This window comes from Haliaeetus albicilla, chromosome 21 (assembly GCF_947461875.1).
Source record: "Haliaeetus albicilla chromosome 21, bHalAlb1.1, whole genome shotgun sequence".
NCBI lineage: Eukaryota > Metazoa > Chordata > Aves > Accipitriformes > Accipitridae > Haliaeetus > Haliaeetus albicilla.
In genome coordinates, this window is record NC_091503.1 from 20,748,202 (window position 1) to 20,767,624 (window position 19,423).

The window sequence follows — 19,423 nt, forward strand, 5'->3', positions numbered from 1 at the left end:
CAGCGCCGCCGGAGAGGAACGGAAATACCCGAGCGCCTTCGGTAGAGGGCGGGGGGGGGGGGGGGTGTGGGACGGGACTCGCCTCTCTCCTCGGACGACCGCTTCCTCCGAGTGAGCATGCGCCAAGGGCTGCTCCTTGCAGTGGCGAAAAGGGCGGGAAGGTGGCGCTGGCGCGTTCGTCCGCGCATGCGTAAAGGCGGGGGGGGGTGTCCCTAGCTGTGGTGGCTGCTGGGGGGCTGTGCCCTCAGGCTCTTCCTCAGAGCCACCGGCTTGTCCGGCTGGAGACCGGGCGTCCTTGTGGCAAGGAAAAGCCACAAAGATAAAGCCCACAAGCTGCCCCGAACGAAATGTCGTGGCGCTGGGGGATTTTTTTGGACAAAAGACACGCAGTGCTCTATCAGAAAATAATGACCTCCCAGGCGCGAGCACGGATGACCTGGGTGAAACGCGCGTGTTGTGCATTATGGAGGCCTGGGAGCGGTGCTGCGCCTCGAGGAGACGGAGCAAGGGGCCGTGCCCAGGCCTCAGCCTGCGCTTCGCCGCTTTTGACAAGTGCCTGCCCAAATGCCACAGGACAGGGTTGTGTCCATCTACTAGTGGCGAGTTCGGTGTCCAGGGGAAAGCGTTACAAACAGCAGTGCATTACCCCAGCAACCACGAGCTCCAAGGGCGGCTGAGCTTCCAGTGGACAAGCCAAGAGAGATTTTTAGTTAAAACTGCAGTAGGCTTATGATCTCAGGATAGCCTTATTTTTGAAGCGTCCTGTTAAAAATTTATTTTCTCCCCAGAAGTGTTTCCTTAGCTTCAGGAAAGTATCTTCCAAAGAATCAATCTTTACCATCAATGCAGCTAACTGGCAGGAATCCCAGGCGCAAAACAACACTGTCTGTAACATTTTCTTTACTGAAAAGACAGGCCCAAAACCAAATGGGATTATTCTGTTTACTCTGGGGCTAAACCACTGCAGGGAGAACGGGCTAAACAATAAATGATAAGTAGATAGCCGCACTGAGAAAGAGCAGACCTTTGAAACAGAGGTGAAAACAACGGATGGTGCTGAGAAGATCAACCCCCCTGGCTGCCGGCACACCAGCCAGAAGAGCCCTGCAAAGCGACTGAGAGGAACGTCTCTGGAGCAGGCCCAGCTGCCCCAAATGGCCACAGCTTGCGAGAATGCTGGGAGGAAATGAGAGACGCGTTTAGTGCAGCAAAAGAGAAACGTTACCAAATAGAGCCGGGCATCTGGAGAACGTCAGCAGCAGAAGCTGGCGCACGTGGATTTCTTGCCTGTGGAAGTAGGCATAAGGAATGAAGTTCATTATGAAATGCATCGTAAGCATGTGGCTCAACGAGTAAAGAAAAGGAACAACGTTGAAATGAGACATCCTACTTATGGCTGTAGACTGTCAGAACCCAGATCAAAGTAAGCGCTGGCTCAAGATAAGGCGTGAAGCCTGAAATGGCTGTGCAGAAAGGGAGTTGTTTAGTGAAACTTGGACACTATTGGGAAAGAGAAGACAGCCAACAGATGGAAGGGAAAATATTCCCTTCCGTCTCGATTTTCCACCTCTCAGTGGAAAAACTACATCATTGCAAGATTAAATAAAAACAATGTTATATAGCTGAAGAGAAACTAAAGGGAGTTTTTATGAGATTGACTTTGATTTTGGCTGTGGGAAGAGTCTTGGGAAGAAGTTTTCACTAACGTCTGGAATAAGCTTGTGAATTATATTCCACCATTTGCAGGTACAGAAAGCCAGCCATGCAAAAGCATTTGAAAAGGGAGATGCGACCTAGTTTGTTCTAATACAGACTGTAGCTGTTCTCTTCTTGTGAAATCCTGATTTTTTTTCTAGTGTTAGATAATTGGGAAAAGGATTTTTGCTCTTTCATTCACATCAGTGTGCCCTGAAAAAACAACTGCCAAGAATGAGATACTGGTTCCACCAAGTTTTTCTGTCCTCTTGAGGAAGGGCTTTTGGCAACATCTGTACCATGACCTGGCACCATCTATTAGGCAGTATGCATGTAGCAGAATATATTTCTGGTCTCCACTAAACCTTTGGCATTACGGCGGAATACGAAGAGAGTTACATTATAGTGGCCCCATGAGATCGTTAGGTAGCCCAAAGAGCAATGTGTGAAGGACTGGTGGGAAGTGAGTGCAATTCAGGCAGATGAGATGTTTCTCTTCTGGCATTGTATCTCCTCACTGAACACAGCTACCACATGGAACCCTTTACATCTTCGTCTTTGCTACCGGTAGCAACTGTGGATGAGCATGTCTGCATTTGTTAGCTTGATCAGTTTACATGCCCCATGGGAACTGGCAAGGGATACTGATGGGTTGTTCACCCATCAGAATTAGCTGCCAGCTATCCCAGACATGCTGATGGATGGATGGGAGATACCAGATGAGAAATGACAGCTTACTGCTTCAGCAACGAGAAAAGATGAGTGCTGGAGAAAGTGGAGACTGATGGTGGGTGAGGGGAACAAGGTTGGGAACACGGGGATAAAATCATCTGAAGCCATCCTTCCCTGATTTCCTTTCCCTGTCCCTGCTTTCTTCCACCCCCTATTTTGTTCTGGTTCTGCACCACTGCAGTCAACAGGAATTTTGCAGCTTTACTAGGGCCAGGATTGAATCTTTGTCGGTCTCTTGCTTTCCATCTGTGTCATTTTTGTTTCTTCCCTTTCAGCATTTCCATACATTTGTCCACTGATCCACAGCTCAGCAAAGAGCGTAAAGAAAATATCGCTCTTTACTTCAGTCTGATGGGAAGTTCCAACTGCTCCTTGTCTTCCAAAGGCATAATGTGATTTGACATGAAGGCATGCCCATGTCTTCCCATATATTCTGAGCAGGAAGATTGATTGCTCTGCTTTATGACTTGTAAACGGGAGAGCGACGCTGTGCGCCCAGGGTTGATGCCTGAAGCCCCGCCGGTAGGGCAGAGTGTTCCACTGACCTCCTTTCTTGGGTGAAGGGCAGGGAGAAATGTCACGGTGTCTGCCAAGAATATCCATCTTGTCAGCAGCATCCCCAGCGCATATCTTGCTGTGCCTGACTGGTGCACGCTGTCACTGGCACGTCTAACTTCATCTCGTGTCACAGGAGCTGGAGAAGAGGAGGAGCTGGCAGCAGTGAGAGCATAGGAAGCAAAGCAGTGTTTTTATTTTGGTGTTGAAAGTGTCAAAAGATAGACAAAGTGTTTAATTTTATAGCACCTGAAGTCCAAAAGATGCTTACAATGAAGGTTTTTTACTACTAAATGTAATCCAAGGCATGTATTTTATAAGATTGACCAAAATTAAAGTTTTCTTTGGGTTTCCAAATTTTTAATGAGCATTCTTTTAAATGAGAATTAACAGAGAAAACAAAACTTTATTTTCAAGCCAAACAAATTACAGCATCATCCAGTCTGAGAGAAAGAGGTAAAAGGAACAAATACTGTATAATGAAACCAACAGATATTTTTAAGGCTAATAATCTAACATATTACACGTACATTAGGAAAAATCATAGGAAGAAATCATAGCTCTAACAAAATTGATAAATTTTCCACTGATGATGGTGAAAAAGAAGAATGGATAATAATTTGTGGATTTTTTTTAAATAGCATTTAGCATATAGGAAGGAGGCCTGGACATTCTAGAAGGGAAAAATATTTCATATTGGAGGGGTGGGATAAAATATGACTTTATATTTGTGAGAGGCCACAAATGAGTGTCCTATTATGCACATAAACTTGTATTTTTGATTGAATAAAATGCATTGAGAGAGCACCTAGGGAAGCAAGTGCCTGCCCATAACTGTACATTGGGAACCAAATTTCTGTCTTACACACATCGCTAGGCTTGGCGAGTAACCCCACCAGACAGGTACGTTGAGATAGACATGTACAACGGAGTACATGAGAGCAGGATTTTACCCAGTGACCTAGCTGAGGGCAGTTTTCAGGCTGCTTTTCCATTTCCTTTTTGCTCCAAATTCAAGCTGGACGTTAGTCAGGCTGGATGTTTGCCACCTCTGTCTTATCAGAGATCTGTTTTGACTGTCTCTAAAGCTGTGCTGGAGGCATGAAAATTGTCCTCTATGTCCAGCGTATTTATGGCAACACTATGGGCCCAGAAAGGGGCTGTGGTGACAAATGCTTTTCTGACACTCAGAAAGTAAAGAAGTAGTTTTAATTGCCAGTGTTGGGAATAAATGCAGAATATATGCACCTAAACATTATCCTGCCTGAGAGATGCTGCTCAAAGCTACATGAGGTGGCTGACAGCTATGTATTTAGATTCCTGCATAGTACATTGCTTTTAACAGGCGCTGCAGTTTAAACCTACCTCAGCTCTGAACAGAGTTGGCTCACGGGCTCTTTCAGTGGTGAATAGACTAAATCTGTTCTTACAGGCTAATTGGCATATGTTCTGAATGACCTGTTTGGCTTTACCTGGATGGGGTCCTAAGCTCTGCTAGGACCCTGCTTCTGCCTCCACACCCAGCCTGGGTGCCCGAGAGTAGATCACACTCTGGGATCAGAGGTGAACGATTACAGCCAATGTCCCCGAGGCAGGCGCAGCCACGTCTCCATCAAGGTGAAACGTTCCTTGGTGTGTGTGGGAGGGGAAATCAAATGCAATTTCACTGATCAGATCCCAGGTTTTCTCCCTGCCTCTGATACAATATTGCAATAGTCTTTTAGAAACTTCAGCCCAATGTTCAGCACAGTGGATGAGACTAACCCGTCTGTGAGAGGAGCTGCTCAATTTTAGCTACGTTTAATTCCATGACCATTCTGCAGAGGATAATCCCTTTGCTCCGCTCACTGAAGAACAGGGGGCAGGGAGCTCTGTTCCCCATCTCCTCTCACTTCGCAGGAAGAAATAGTTTCAAGTTACCATGGGAACTTTAATGGTCATTGCTACCTACAGATGAAAAGTCATATTAATAGAAATAAATGAGCTTAGAAGCAGACTAATGCAGCTATAGCCAAGAAACTGGTGGGAAGCAAAAAAGGGGAAGAAAGTAGCAAGAATAATTCTTTATATTGCTCAGATACATTTCCCTACACTCTGGAAGTCTGACTGAAGTTTTTACTGAATCCAAAGTGAACCCTTCTGTCATCTCGGGAGGGATTTGGTTTCTGGCAGGCAATTTAACATCCCTGCAATCCTAACCTCAGATACAGGCAATAGTTCTGTCCTCCTCCGACAGCTAGCTGTGGGCTGTGTAGCTCACATTCTGTAACTGTCAGGGAAAGAAATGATACACTGATGGGTTTATTTACATTTTTGTTGCTATTGATGTTAATTACCTGTATGACATCCCTTTTGCACCTCAGGAAATAACTAGACCCCCCCGACTCAAATACCTTCTTCCTAAATTTGTTTATACTGGGGAGGGCAGGGCTGTGTGTATTCAGCCTGGATTTGCAACCAAGTGACACTGTAACAAAAACATGTAGTTGGGGCTGTTATCACTGCAGTTATTTCCTACAGTGAAATAGGAGGTAAAAAACATTGCTGAGACTCCACCTGGAAAACTCAGTACAGCATTTAGGGAAGAGGAGTTCAAACTGGAACAGACCCACAAAAGGGTTACTGGGAGGACTGGGGAGTGGTGAATATTATCAAACAAGAGCAGACTAGAAAAGTTCAGTTTGTTTAGTCTAGCAAAATGAAGACTGAGAGGGGATATGGCTGTTTATACTTCCTTTTGGACAAATTAAAAGCATGGTGCTGCTCAAGTTTAAGGAAAACACTAGCACAAGAACAAATGGGTGTAAACTGTCTTTCATGCAGCCCTTTTATTCTGGGCTGTGTAGGAGGAGAGCTGCCAGCAAGCCGAGGGACATGGCCCTTCCCCTCTACTCAGCACTGGTGAGGCCCCATCTGCAGTACTGTGTCCAGTTCTGGGCTCCCCAGTAGAAGAAAGACTTGGGCTTACTGGAGTGAGACCAGTGCAGGGCGACAAAGATGATTAAGGGACAGGAACATCTCTCCTATGAAGAAAGGCTGAGAGAGCGGGGGCTGTTCAGCCTGGAGAAGAGAAGGCTCAGGGGGGATCTCATCAATGTATATAAATACCTGAAGGGAGGGTGCAAAGAGGACGGAGCCAGCCTCTTTCCAGTGGTGCCCAGTAACAGAACGAGAGGCAGTGGGCACAAACTGGAAAACAGGAGGTTCCCTCTGAACATCAGGAAACATTTTTTCACTGTGAGGGTGACCGAGCACTGGCACAGCTTGCCTGGGGAGGTGGTGGAGGCTCCATCCTCAGAGATACTCAAAAGCCACATGGACATGGTCCTGGGCAACTGGCTCTAGGTGGCCCTGCTTGAGCAGGGGGGTTGGACCAGATGACCTCCAGAGGTCCCTGCCAACCTCAGCCCTTCTGTGACTCTGTCTTGGAACACGCTCAGGCTGGAAATGAGTTGACTTCTACCCCCAGAGGAATGAATGGCCTTTTACACAGAAGGCCAGAGGACTAAACCTAGCTAATTTTAAGAGTGAGCTTGATTGTATTAGATACCATGACAGCAGGGAACCTGTCCTGCCAACCCTACCAAACACATGCCACCATACAGTCTTTAAACATCACGGGTGATGATAATAGTTTATGGTAGTGGAAAGCGAAGGAAAAGGAAACAAGTTTTGTACTGTTAAAAAAGTAAGATCACAGTGTCCCAAAGGAACTGACATCACCTACCTGTGGTTAATATAACTATTAAGTTATGAAAAGGGATTGATGTTAAATTGGTAGAGATTTATAAATTTTTTTCCCCCTTTTCTAGTATATATTAGTAGAAATCAGATGCTTCTCCTAAGAAACAACAAACTGCCGCAGCTGGTTTGTAACATTATTTACAATTTAAATCAGTAGGCAGGCCCCAGCAAACTGAAGGAAAGGACAACCCTCCCATTATTCCCCCCACCCGGAAACCTCTCGCCCCTCTTCATCTTTATGATAAGGAATGTCTGGCATGCAAGCGTCACTCCAGCACACATCCCTGCAGTTCTCTTGTGACTATGAGTCCGAAATCGAGACTAAGGGCACTTGTGAGCAGGGAGCCAGTTCACAAACACTGTCCAGAGCATCACTAATTATTATGTATTTGCTAAGGGCAGGTGCGTGCCTTATCACAGGTAGAAAAAGTGAGTCTGTGGCCTCCAAGTCTCTTCAGTTAGCAATCAGATACTACATGTAGTCTGTCTAACACAAAGCAATGCTCAGGCTCTGTTTTCAGAGGCGTGCTTTTTGCTCAGTAGGGATGAATGGGAAAGCTGTAAATATAAACAGCCTGATTAGAGGCAGCAGCCTCTTGGAACAAAAGTGCAGCATTCCTACTAACCCTTTTGCACGCAGTCACAGTCCCCTTGTTGGTTTACTTGCTGCTTTCAGAGAGAAGCTGAACTTTACTGGCTAGCTTGCGTGAGACTTGGAACTTGGGCTCTGCCCCTGGGAGGAGGAGGAGGGTGGGGAGGGAGGAGTGCATCCACCAAGCTTGCTTACTAAGTAAGCTGAGCTAGTAACCATGCTGGCCAAGCCAAAATTTCTCCTTACGCAATTATTTTTTAGTGATGCCTGCAAATACGTGCACTAGCCAAACATGCATTATCTTTCTGAAGTGTGGAGAAGAAAAGAAGCTCTTGCTTGAAATAGGTCAGAAAGGAGAACAGTACACACCGGGAAGTCAGCATGTAACGAAGCTGAGTGAGACAAAGCCTTGAGAGAGGAGGTGGAATTGCGTTTGTTAAAACATATGGAAGTCAGCTCAGCACAGATCTTGGATCCGTCTGCTGCTTACTGAAGTCAACAGGAAGATTCGCATTAAGTTCAACAGGTTTCATCAGTTCCTGTATAAGGCAGAAACCTGAAGGTGCTAATTAAGGTGCATAACAAGACTCGTGATCTTTTATTTAGAAAACAAAACACTCAATAATTCCCCCTCCCAGTTCTTCCCAGCCTGAAGAAGACATACCAAATATAATCATGTCATAATCAACAACAAAATTATCAGCAACAAATCATACTCTCATTTTCAGATTGAAGACTGTAAAATAGTGCAACCACTGGACATCCTTTGTTGTCATGTCACTTCAAGTTTCACCCTCCTTGATTCATGGCAAAAAGGCTTGCTCTTTACAAGTGAAAAAATTAGAGGAACAGATGACCGGTACATGCTTCCAAGCTTCTTGTAGTTTGTCTACACCAGCATTTGACAGGGAAACTCAGACCAGTTATAGGAGTCATCCACAAAATCCAATACAGGAGGACCTTTGGATCACTGGGACCAGTCTGCTGCTATTGCAGAGAACCACAAAAAAAGCCAGTGACTTGCAAGTTAGTGACTTCTGATTTAATTTTTTCCCACAGTCACTATTACAAACAGAGCTGCACAGGGGGAGCTGGAGTAGAAGGGTTCCTAGAACTGTTAGTCCACACACAGTTCAAATTGTACAGTCCTTCACCCTTTTCTCTCCTGTAATAAAGCTTGCACGCCTGTCTCCCAGCGCATTCCCTGCATGACTTAAGTCCTTTCCCACCATTCATATTATGATCTGAGGCTTCCTCCCTTTAATCTGACAGTAAAGATGAAAGGCTGCTTTAGAAAAGAAACATGGCAACACCAAAACATGGACAGAACCTCTGGGGGAATTAATCCTTCTTCTGAAACAAAAGCGGAGTGAACACACATACACACCACACAGTGTGACTAAACAATGGCTACTGAGAAATATAGCTCTGGAAGACACTTCAAGGGACTAACCCACCAACTGGGATGAATGGGTGAGGGCTGTGCAAAAGGCACAAATTGGAATAACATGGTTGAATCTCAGAAATCAAAAATGTAGGCTTATCGTCAAGAAAAAAGACTTGAGATTCAAGTTCAACACAAGTGAGAGGGTGAAAGTCCACTGCTCGATACAGATGTTTGAAAATAATTCAGTTGCATGGCTTTTATTTCTCCAGTGAAAGAGATACAAGAAAGAGAAGATTTCTTCTGCCTTCAAGGTACACTTTTTCTAAGTGGGCAGTTTTGGTTTTTATCTCAGTAACACTGACACTGTGGAAATATGAGAATAATAATATCAGCTGCATTTTAATGATAACACCATCCGAATACTGAACAGCTTTATGAACATCACAAAATAAATGATAAATAGGCCCCCAGCTCTAATCCTGGGCCTGGGGCAACTTCAATTTCACTTTGCCATACTACGTAAAAATCGATGCACTTTCCACCTGGTCTTTGAAAGCCAGCATTCCTCCATCTGAAATGAAACAAAAAGTGGCTAACTAACTACCCTGCAAGCTTAGAAATCCTTTTGCATAGTCTTCTTGGGACCTAGAACCTACAGTGAGTCTCTACCACAATGAAAACGTCATAACTTCCCTAAACTGCTGGCTAAGACCAATAACCTCCTCTTCAGGATCTGCAAGATCTGTTCTGGTATAAGGTCTCCACTGATGCCAGTCCAGAGTGAGTCTTGCCCCAGATTGCTGCTTACTGAGCAAACTGCACGTCCCAAAAGGGAGGTGTGGTACCGATCCACTTAGTCTGATGGACTGTTAGGAACCAGGCAAGGGTTTGGTATGTTACGAAGAAATAAGTAAGAAAAGAAAATAATAAATGTTTTTCACAAAAGATTTCTGACATTGAAAGAAAGTCATAATTAGTTACAATATATTCTAAACATAGGTAGGGCTTTCAGCACATAAAAAAAACAAAGCAGCATTCCCAGAAACTGTCATAATAAAGTCTGCTGCAAAGACTTCTCCAGGGCAAACCTCTGCACTAGCCTGAACCTACCTGACTTCAAGCCCAGTCCTGCAGCATTTATTTATGTGGACAATTCCATTTGCAGTACTCATGACTGCACAGATAAACTATTTATGACAGAGCAAGCCTCAACTCAAACAAGTCACTTTAAGGAATAATAAGAATAGAAAAAGACTAATATACATATTTGAAATACTTCTGGCTCCATAATGTCATGCTGTAAGTTGAGTGGAAGTTGGTGCAGAACTCACTGAAGAGCCCTATTTCCTACTTAATTGAGGACAATGACAAGTAAGGGAGCCAGGGACATCCTTTTCATATGAAGACGATTATAAATTTTTAATACTTAATCTGTCTGACTTTTTTTGATAGATTTCTTACAAGGCATATCTTTAATGACATTATATTTCTTTTCACGTTAGCTCCTTAGTCTGTGATAGTAAAAGACACAATTGTTCTTTGTTTCTTATTTTCAGTACAGGTCAGTAGTTACCAAGTACTGGTTAATACTGGTTAAATTCCATAGTCCATATTATTCAGGAAATCATGCTAGGTGAGCATTAATACTTTCATATGGGTTTTATCTTTTATCTATTTATATTTGGAACAAAAAACAGTAAATAAGTTACTTCCTGTGATTATGTAAGTATGATGGTTCTTTCAAGATCATCTTCTTTGTATTAGAAGTTTTAAAAGCAAGCTTTGGTAAAGGCCATCTTTTTTCCTTTCTTTTGGTTTTTTTTTTTTTGCATCTTCACAGTTTTCTCCAAATAAATGATTTCATTTTCCCAGCTATAATTTTATCTCTCTAATCCTATATCCTGCTTAAAATTGCCTCCCCTTTATTCATTACGAAGCATATAACTAGAGTATTTAAAATGGTTTACAGAATCTTCTGACTAGCAATATTTTCCTGATTTAAAAAACAATATATTCCATGAAAGCAGAATTTGTTCTCACCTCAACTCACTGCCCATATAGTGCTCACCTGTGAACAAAGAACAAAAATTGCCTACATTAAGAGGGATCTTTAGAAAAATGCTATATATGTATTTATTCAGTTATAGGGAGCATGCTTCCCTAAAATGCTTAGTTTGCTCCAAATCTTCATTTCCCACTGATTTTTGCTACAAATACAGAGCTGAAAGTAAGAGATAGCTCTCCTAAGGATTACTGTCTGAAAAGTGCCTAACTGTGGCTGGGAAATCTGTTCAAATGTAGATTATTCCCCTGCCAGAGGTCAATACGAATCAAGAGGCAACAGCTCTTATCGTCTTGCCCATTTCCCAGGCTGAAATGCTTCACCTCTTAAGAATGCACTCCCTTTACTGCAATGATGGGTGTGCTCTGTGCTCTGCCTTGGTGGAGTTCGCCCTCTGCTTAAGCCACAGACACCTTCCATTATTTTTTTCTACTTTTCAGAGTCAATCTCTTCTCCTCCTTTCTATCCTCAACATGAAATAACTTGATCACTGCAGTGGGGCTTTGCAGCAGTACACCTCCTTACAGAGCATTTCAAAACTCTGAAACCACACACCTTTGTGGAGCACGCTGGAAGCAATTATCTAGGAATACATTGTGGTTTAGAAAAGTATTAATTTCCAGTATTTGTAGGAAACACCAAAGGAATTAGTAACAAGAAGATCATCAGTAAAATGTCAAAACTTCTTCCAAAATCAGGAAGGCAACTCCCAGACAAGAGGATAATTAAACACAGACTCTCCCTGCTTTATTAAGGCACCAACCTTGTAGCGGGAAGTCCGAGATCTAGTCTCCAGTCTGCCAAAGGCTTCCCTTGATTCCCAGCTCTCCTGTCTGCAGCTGCAGGGCCAGGACATTTATATTGTGTTTGCCTCAAAGAGAGGTTGGAGCGCCAAGTTCAAAAATATCTGTAAATCTTTTGGAAAGCAGTGGTGAGAAAAAGGCGTAAGTGCAATGTATTACCTGCTCACTGAGATCCTCTCCGGTATTAGATAGCTTTGAAGCTGTCCAGGAGAATCAGACAGGTTATACTATGGAAGCACTCTAGAGAAAGCCTCTATGTTTATGTAACAGTATCAAATATAAACCCGTTATTATTAGCAGATTTAGTTGAGATAATGAAGTTGAAAATGCAGTGTGGAATGGAGGCATGGTCAATGCCCACTTCAACAGAGAAACACAGAACCGGTTAAGTATTCCTTCCCCCTGGACTGATATATGACCCGCAGCAGTATATGGTGAAGGGCAAAATGCTGAGTGGGTCTTTGGTTTAATGTATTTCAAGTTTAAAGATACAGGTTTTGTACATTTAGAATTTTTATATGCAGGTAATGATAATAATTCCCCATCGCATTCAGTAGCATAAAGAATTTGCTGAAGAGGACTCAAGCAGGCAGTACATGCTCTCAGCTCGTCTCCAGTGGGGCTGAGCCAACCTTCTGCCTGGCGATGGTTGGGCATTGCATGGAGAGGCAGACCGGTACCTTATTTCAGGTCTGCCTGGCCTGTTCCTCTCTACAGTCAGTGACTGCCTATGTGACATGATGAACTTTGAATTCTTTCAGTGATTTCAAACTCTGTACATACCTATTTCAGATGGTAATCTCTGCTTTGTTTCCAGAGCCACATTTGTGCCTTTGTGCTGGCTCTGCAGCCTTCATGTGAAATTAAAACAAGTAGGCAAGGTCAGGAGAAAGCCCCCCTATTTCTGGGGGCTATACATTCCACCTGGAAGATCCTCCGTTCAGATGGAAGCACTTTTGGACAGAGGCAGCCAAACCACGAGGGCCTGCTGCATCAGATGAGCTGGCAACTCAAACAGCAATTGTTGGGGCTGAGGCTGGACAGGGCTGATGAAGAAACTGCATGATAGACCTGACAAGAAGGTTACAAAAGGCAATGTCTTACGAGCCATTTCCCACCAGACTTTTCTAGAGCAGGACAGTGGATTCTATATAGAGGCTTCTGGTGTACTCATAGGGGAACTGAAGGTAACAAGGGGACAAAATTCTATTTAAAGTGTCTACGCAGGGGCTAGGCCTCAAGCACCTGCTGCTCTCTGAATGATCTGTCACTTCTCCTGAGATGTCTGAACAAAGTGTGAGGTTTAGAACTCATTTGCAAATTCTGTATATTTTTGCTTTAGTTATGTTATACTCCTATGGAGGCAAGTTGTGACTCACAGGTGACTTGTAAACTATAAGGATGGGCTTCTGAGAAGAGTCAGAAAAAAACCCCAAATGTTGAAGAGAAAGAAATGAAAGCAAATTTGTCCTGTGCAGGGTGCAACAGCACCATGGTCCCAGGGGAGAAAGCTGCTTTTTTACCTCTGTCAATCCTCCCAGAAAGGAAAGGTCTCCTGTATTTAAGGCCATCATTTTGATGGACCCTGCTCTATAAAACACTTAGTGGTTTGGGGGCTGGACACTACAGGAGGTCCCCTCTTCACCTGAAATCAGTCCATGTTAAAAAAATGCTATGGTGGTGGTACATGTATGCTTTGTGAAAATATAAACCTCAAACTGATGTGCACAGCAATGTGGCTGGAGGGAATGGACAGATGGTCAGACGGACAATGGCCAAAATGAAGTAAATTTTACCTTTTTTTTTTTCTGTATTTCTTCTTTTTATTCATCAATCTGGAAAATTGATTACATTCTTTATCTAAAATTATTTTGTTCACAGGCAAACCAAAAAATATATATGTTACAGAACACAATTTCAATACATATTTCTGAAACTCCCCTGCCTCCTTTATTCCTAAACACTGTAAACATATCCTGGTATGTTTATATGCAACGATAGCAACCTGACATCAGTGCTTAAAAATAAACCAAATAGGAATGGCAGTGTATGTGTGTGCAATAGACATACCAATCTATAGTAGGGGCTGAAGAGGTGATATTAGGGGACTACTGTCCATTATATTTGTTTGGTTTTAACCCAAATTGTTAAAGCATGAGGTGCAGAGGGTTAGGCAAAGTTTAGTTCAGATTCTTTTTTTTTTAAATAAATGTAACAGTAATCATCGCTGAAGCGACTAGACACAGTCCCACGTCACTTTCTAGATGAAATGGCCACTGCTCTTTTCCAAAGGTAAGCACACCTCTAGCTATTGCCATTTTGAGCACATCCAGTCAGATCCCAAAAGCATCACCTACCTAATGATATCTGTTCAAGTATGGGCCCCTCGCCCTTTGCCATCCCTCTCTCAGAACACAAGTTTCTGTTCTGTTGAGAGCTGTGACTAAATTGTAACAGATTCACAGACGGACAGGAGCAGTACGCATCCCCTGGGCCTTTGAAAAGCAGATGGCATAAAGGTATCATCCTGAAGGCAACGGATATCTACAGTAGCTATAGGGGAAATGTGCCTATATGCATAAAGGAAGAGGCAAGAGTAAGTAAAAATGTCAATGGCTTTTTAGTTTGTTGTCAGCATAGCGGTGGATCTCTGTCTCCCGTTCTCTCTTAAATTCTCTTGCATGACAAAAGAAAGACGTCAGGTTTACTGCTGCATTTTCCCTTCCATGATAAAGAACTCAGAATTTTTAACATGTGGTTTTATACAGTTCTTTATGGCTTCTCAATTTAGGCACCTGTATCAAATGAATTAAGACAGAATGTAATGGTTTCTTTGATGCAGTGTTGTACAACACTAAGCGCCAAGCTTTATAGTAAAAGGAAAACAGATGCATTGTTCACAGAAAAAGGCTACATTTGCTTTCAGTAGCTAGGTAAAGCAGAGACTGCAGGAGGTGGCATACAGCAAGCCACGCAGAATAAAGGCACAAAGTTTATTTTGCTTACAAACCCGAACATCAGGTGATTTCTAGTCATATACCAAAGGAGATAGGAGCAGAGTGGGCAACAATGGGAGTTTTTGTAGATTTTAAAACAGCATGAGTCAAATACTTAAAAATCAGCGTTTCAGCTGCTGGGAAGTTGCATACATGGCAGTAGGCACTAGGAAATTTGCCTGTCCATGAGTTCAGTAGTAAAACCAAGCTCCTGGTACACACGAAGGTTTGAGGAGATAAAAGCTTGCAGCCCACGGTTCAGAGGAAGTACTATTGTGATAAACTATTAATTATGTATGAATACAGCACTGATGGTACTGCATGCATTTTGAAACACAGCAGCTCCCCAGAGAAGTGTCATCTAACGGTTTTTATATCCCTCCAAAGACAGATGTCTCCTTGGCACCCAGAAAGGAATATATAATCCAGGGGGCTGCTTCTCTGAGTAAATTCCCTTCCTGAGCCCTCAAGAGGGCCCCTGCTCAGGGCCATACACCTCCTACAGCAGAATAGCGAAGGAGTACTTCTGATACCACCAAAGGCACTTACTGTGTGGCCTGGCAGTAGAGAAGGCTGGAAAAGACCAAATGTGCAGGTCCACATATTTTTCAATACCAACAAATGACCCTACAACAACTTTAGCAGGGTATCTCCAAATAAAACAAGAAACCATCTACAGGGCAACCGTGACAGACAAATTGGGATTGTAACAGAAAAACCCATGATGACAAGATAGAAGGAGTTTTCACTACATTATTTCATATAGGAGTAAGCAAATCACACTTTATTGGCAGGTCACTGTTCAATTAACCTTTACAAATGGCTGCATTTAATAGATTCATTTTGTTTATATAAATGTTAACATAAGGCAGATTAATACATTGTCTGAATTAAGAGGGCTAAACTGCTCCAGCTTAAAGTAAGTATTTGGTAAATCACTGGTGCAGCAATACATGCAGTTATTAAATGCCCTAGAGTCAAACCAAAAGCCAGATTAAAAATTTACCAATAGAAAGATCGCCTGTGAATTTCAAATTACATTAGGTAATATTAATGATTTCAGTGACTAAATAAAAGAAATGACCCCAAAAGTTTTATGCTATTTTAACCCACTTGTCTCTAACTTTGATAGCATTTACATTTATATCTAACTTCCTTTTAATGCTGAACTACCTAAGTAATCATTTTAGCAGCAGGTAAATGTCTAAAAATGCAGCACTAACTTCTAGTGGGGGTGTGAAATCCTTCTCAAAATAATTCAGATATACCTTAATTTCCGCTGTGCAATAAGGCAACAGAACTCATGTCCCCAGTGAAACTGTCTTCAAGAAAATATAAACTGATCTATACCTGCTGTGTATTCACAATCAACAAAACCCCATTTGGAAGCTAGGAAAAACAAATGAGGCTTATAGCCCCCTTTCTCTATTATTTCTCACCAATATTTTAATTTTCAGTTGAATCTTGGGAGTTTGGGGTGCAAAAGTACCGTATTAATGACAAGACAGAGGCAGGCAGTATTGGAAACCTCCCAGTCATAGCTGTGTTAGCAGCACAGCCAACTCAATTTTATATATGCAGAAGTATTTGTGGTCTGAACACAAATACTTCAAGGAACTTTTAGGGAAAGCTGCCCATGCCGGTAACCACACCCCAAATTATCTCTAGGTAAACACACAGACTTGTACATTATACAGGAAGACCAGGTGCTCTAGTACAGCCCTAATAAAGGTGGGAATAAACTAGTACAGAGAAGAGTGCTCCCAGAAGTGCGTTTCCCCGGTATGGAAAGAATAGGCTTTGAGCATCAATTCACTTAACATAACTCACTCATCAGTGGTAGCTCCTCCATCGCAATGATCTTAGCTGGATTCAGGTGACCTTGAAATGAAGCTTCCATTTCTCCTATCATTTCATCAAGCCAGTCTCCCTTCTCGTGCCAAAATCCTGGAAACAGAAACTCTGTCACTCTCATGAGTGAATCTGTGCTTAACAAAGAATAATGAAAACTACGCTCTGGGAAACGTAAACAAACGATGCATCACTTTCTCTCCCAGGTGCCAGTCTTTGATTACTCAATTCCAAGCGTCCTCGTTATTACTTGTCAAAAAGCACCAAAAACGTTTGGCTGTCAAGGTACGGAACAGTTCTAAAATGCCAAATTATTTGTTTGTTTGATTCATTGTTGACTATGGCCTGCAACGGCCAGGTCTTCCTCTGCGGATAGGCAAAAAATTCGATGTAAGCTTTCCATGAAGCACAGCGCATTGCTCAAAGAGGGCAATTTCGCTTAACGTACAGCCCAAACAATGCTTCCTCCCTACACGCCTACTAACAGCAGAACTTTGCATGCTTTATGGCCAAAAGCAGCTTGAACCTACAGCAGTAAGCATCTAAACCCATTCAGGTGGAGCTATATATTTTTACTGAATGATCGCCGCTGTCTAAAACGACAAGGGAATCGTTTGCCGTGCAAGTCAGTCCTACAGGATAAGAAAGCCCGTGGCTAATTAGAGGGTTAAAGATGGGAAACTCCTTGGGATTGCCTAAGCATATCACGGCCTGGCTACAGACATCCGTTACTATAACGCGACCCTCTTTGTCAAAGGCCACAGCCGTAGCATATATTCTGGAGGGGAAAACGAGGTTCAGACCGAAGCTATCCACCTGACCAACGAGATCCATCTCTGCACTGAATATCTTCACTCGGGTGCTGCCGCTGTTCGGCCCCTGAGCTTTCAGGTGCTCTATGACCGCGATAGCACCCGAGGTCTGGCAGACAGCAACCCCTCTTGGGCTGACGAGCTGAGACCGGATCATCCCACACTTCTTTAATCTCCCCATCTTGAAGTCGGCCGTCAAGCGGTAGAGAGCACCCGCCTCCGAGTCCGTCAGGATTACTTCGCCCTCGGGGGTGGCATCCAAGCCCCAGGGCAAACGGAAGCCTTCCCGGACAGCCAGGACCCCCCTTCCCTCAAAATCAAAGGCCTTCACGGAGCGGTCCCCGCCGTCGGTGACCACCACGTGCCCGTCCGACGTGACCGTCACGTCAAGCGGGTACTTGATGTCGTTGCCGGCGTCCCCCCGTTCCCCGAACCGCCACAGGCATCCCCCGCTCGGCCCGAAGACGTGGATCCTCTTCTTGCCGTCGTGTGCCACCGCCAGACGCCCCGACCTCCGGCAGGCCGCCACCCCGGTGGGGTTCACCAACGACCCCCAGCCCCCCAGGGACAGCCGGAGCCCCAGGCCCGCGGCGAGCGGCCCTTCGGCCCCTCCGCTCCTCCCCAAGGCCGAGGGGACGCCGCCACCGCCGGCGGCTGGGCCCAGCACCTCCAGCAGCTGCAGCAGCGGCAGGCAGTCGCTGGTCTCGGCGGCGCGGCAGGCCCGCCGGCAGAAAGGACACTCCAGCCCCCGGCTCCCCGAACCGCTCAGGGCCCCAACGCAAGCCTGGCAGAGGACGTGACCGCAGGGCAGGTTCCGAGGCCGCCGCTGCCCTCCGGGCCCGTACCGTTCGAAGCACACCCGGCACTCTAAAAGGCTCAGCTCCGCCTCGTTCTCCGCCGCCATTCCCCGTCGCGCTGAGGCGGGCTGAGGCGAACCGGGGGCGGAGCGGTGCTGCCGGGCGGGCGGGGGCTGGCGTTCGCCAGCCCCCGCCCGCCCGGCAGCACCGCTCCGCCCCCGGTTCGCCCTCCCGGTCACAACACCCACCAGACCCTTCCGAAACGTCCAGCCACCGAGCTACCATCGCCCAGCCAGGGGCCCGTTCTGCCGGGTGTACTCACCGGGTATTCTCGGAGACACCGCGCGGCCTAAAATGGCTCCTCCGGCATCGCCCTCGCCGGGTTGTCACGTACCTGAAAAAAATTTCCGGACGGAGAGGAAGGAGGTGCTTTCGCCTGGTAGATGCAGTACCGCCCAGAAGTTAAAATATAGGAAAAGAGCTGCTCCCAGCTTGCGCCGGCCCACGGGCTACAGCCGTTCTTCTGTCAACCCGCGCCGGTAGCTACAAGCAGCATCGAGAGTTGCAACGGGCTGCGGCTTGGTGGGCTAAAATCACCAGACCCTCTTGCCGCTTCTAGGACTGCAACAGTCTAAAAAGCCCCATGGCTTTTACTCGCCTTCAGGTCTCAGTGAATTGTAATACACTACATTGCGATCGTACCTTTCCAGCGTTTTTTAAAATAAGCTGCCAGGTGGAGGAGGCCAGGGCAAGAAAGGGTTTTGAGAGCCCCAGATCTTGTAACTGTTAAAAACTGCAGCAGTGTCTGTAAGGGAATGGCAGAAGACCCGCAAAGGAAGGTTTGTGTTGGGATGAACACGCAGCAGCTCCGCAGGCTTTCTTCGAACCCTCTCCCCCTGCAAGCCCTGCGCCCGTTTGCCTGCTGGTAGCTGCACTCTTGAGGGAGGGAGCAACACACTCGCAAGCAACCGCAGGGACCTTTTCTCCCCATACTCTCTTCTTTATTGTCATCCGGTTCGCTTCCCTCTTCTCTTTCCTGCTCGACGGTAGTTCTCCCTTGGCGGCCGCTGCCAAGCGTTCTTCTTGCCCGCTCACCGCCAGCTCGTCACTTGACTTGTAATCATGACTAAGGAGGACGGAGAGAAGCAACTTGTGCCAGCTTCCCACCTCTCTCGCCCAGCTGCCTGGTCTGGCGCAAGGCCAGTGTCGCAGGAAACAGTATTTGAACAGCAGCTGCCATTGCTCCCAGGGCTGCCAGCCGACAAGGCTGACCTGCGCAGCACCAGGCAGACAGCATCTAATGGCAACGGCCAAAAAGAAACAGGAACGTTTCTTCTTCCCAGCTCTGATGATTTGAATTGATATGGAAGAAAAAGACACGCTTTAAAAATGCTTGC

The 19,423-nt window shown here is 45.1% G+C and overlaps 1 protein-coding gene and 1 long non-coding RNA gene across 6 annotated transcripts; both read right to left on the reverse strand.

Annotated features, from left to right (window-relative positions):
- Nucleotides 1-3,368: 3,368 nt before the first annotated feature.
- Nucleotides 3,369-18,172, reverse strand: NHLRC1 (NHL repeat containing E3 ubiquitin protein ligase 1). 5 transcript variants are annotated; one of them, XM_069809191.1, is made up of 3 exons: nt 16,397-18,172; nt 10,746-10,773; nt 4,617-9,068 (listed from the first exon to the last, which is right to left on the reverse strand). In XM_069809191.1, exon 1 carries the CDS (start codon nt 18,131-18,133, stop codon nt 16,970-16,972), a length of 1,164 nt encoding a protein of 387 aa, XP_069665292.1. In that variant the 5' UTR covers nt 18,134-18,172; the 3' UTR covers nt 4,617-9,068; nt 10,746-10,773; nt 16,397-16,969. The 5 variants fall into 5 exon arrangements, with proteins under 5 accessions (XP_009915293.2, XP_069665292.1, XP_069665293.1 ...); XM_069809193.1 differs by lacking the exon at nt 4,617-9,068 and adding an exon at nt 9,075-9,276; XM_009916991.2 differs by lacking the exons at nt 4,617-9,068; nt 10,746-10,773 and adding an exon at nt 3,369-4,610.
- On the reverse strand, nt 13,761-19,370 carry LOC138690336 (uncharacterized). Its single transcript, XR_011329178.1, has 2 exons — nt 18,349-19,370; nt 13,761-16,513 (listed from the first exon to the last, which is right to left on the reverse strand). It is a non-coding gene; the product is annotated as an uncharacterized lncRNA (long non-coding RNA).
- Nucleotides 19,371-19,423: the final 53 nt, after the last annotated feature.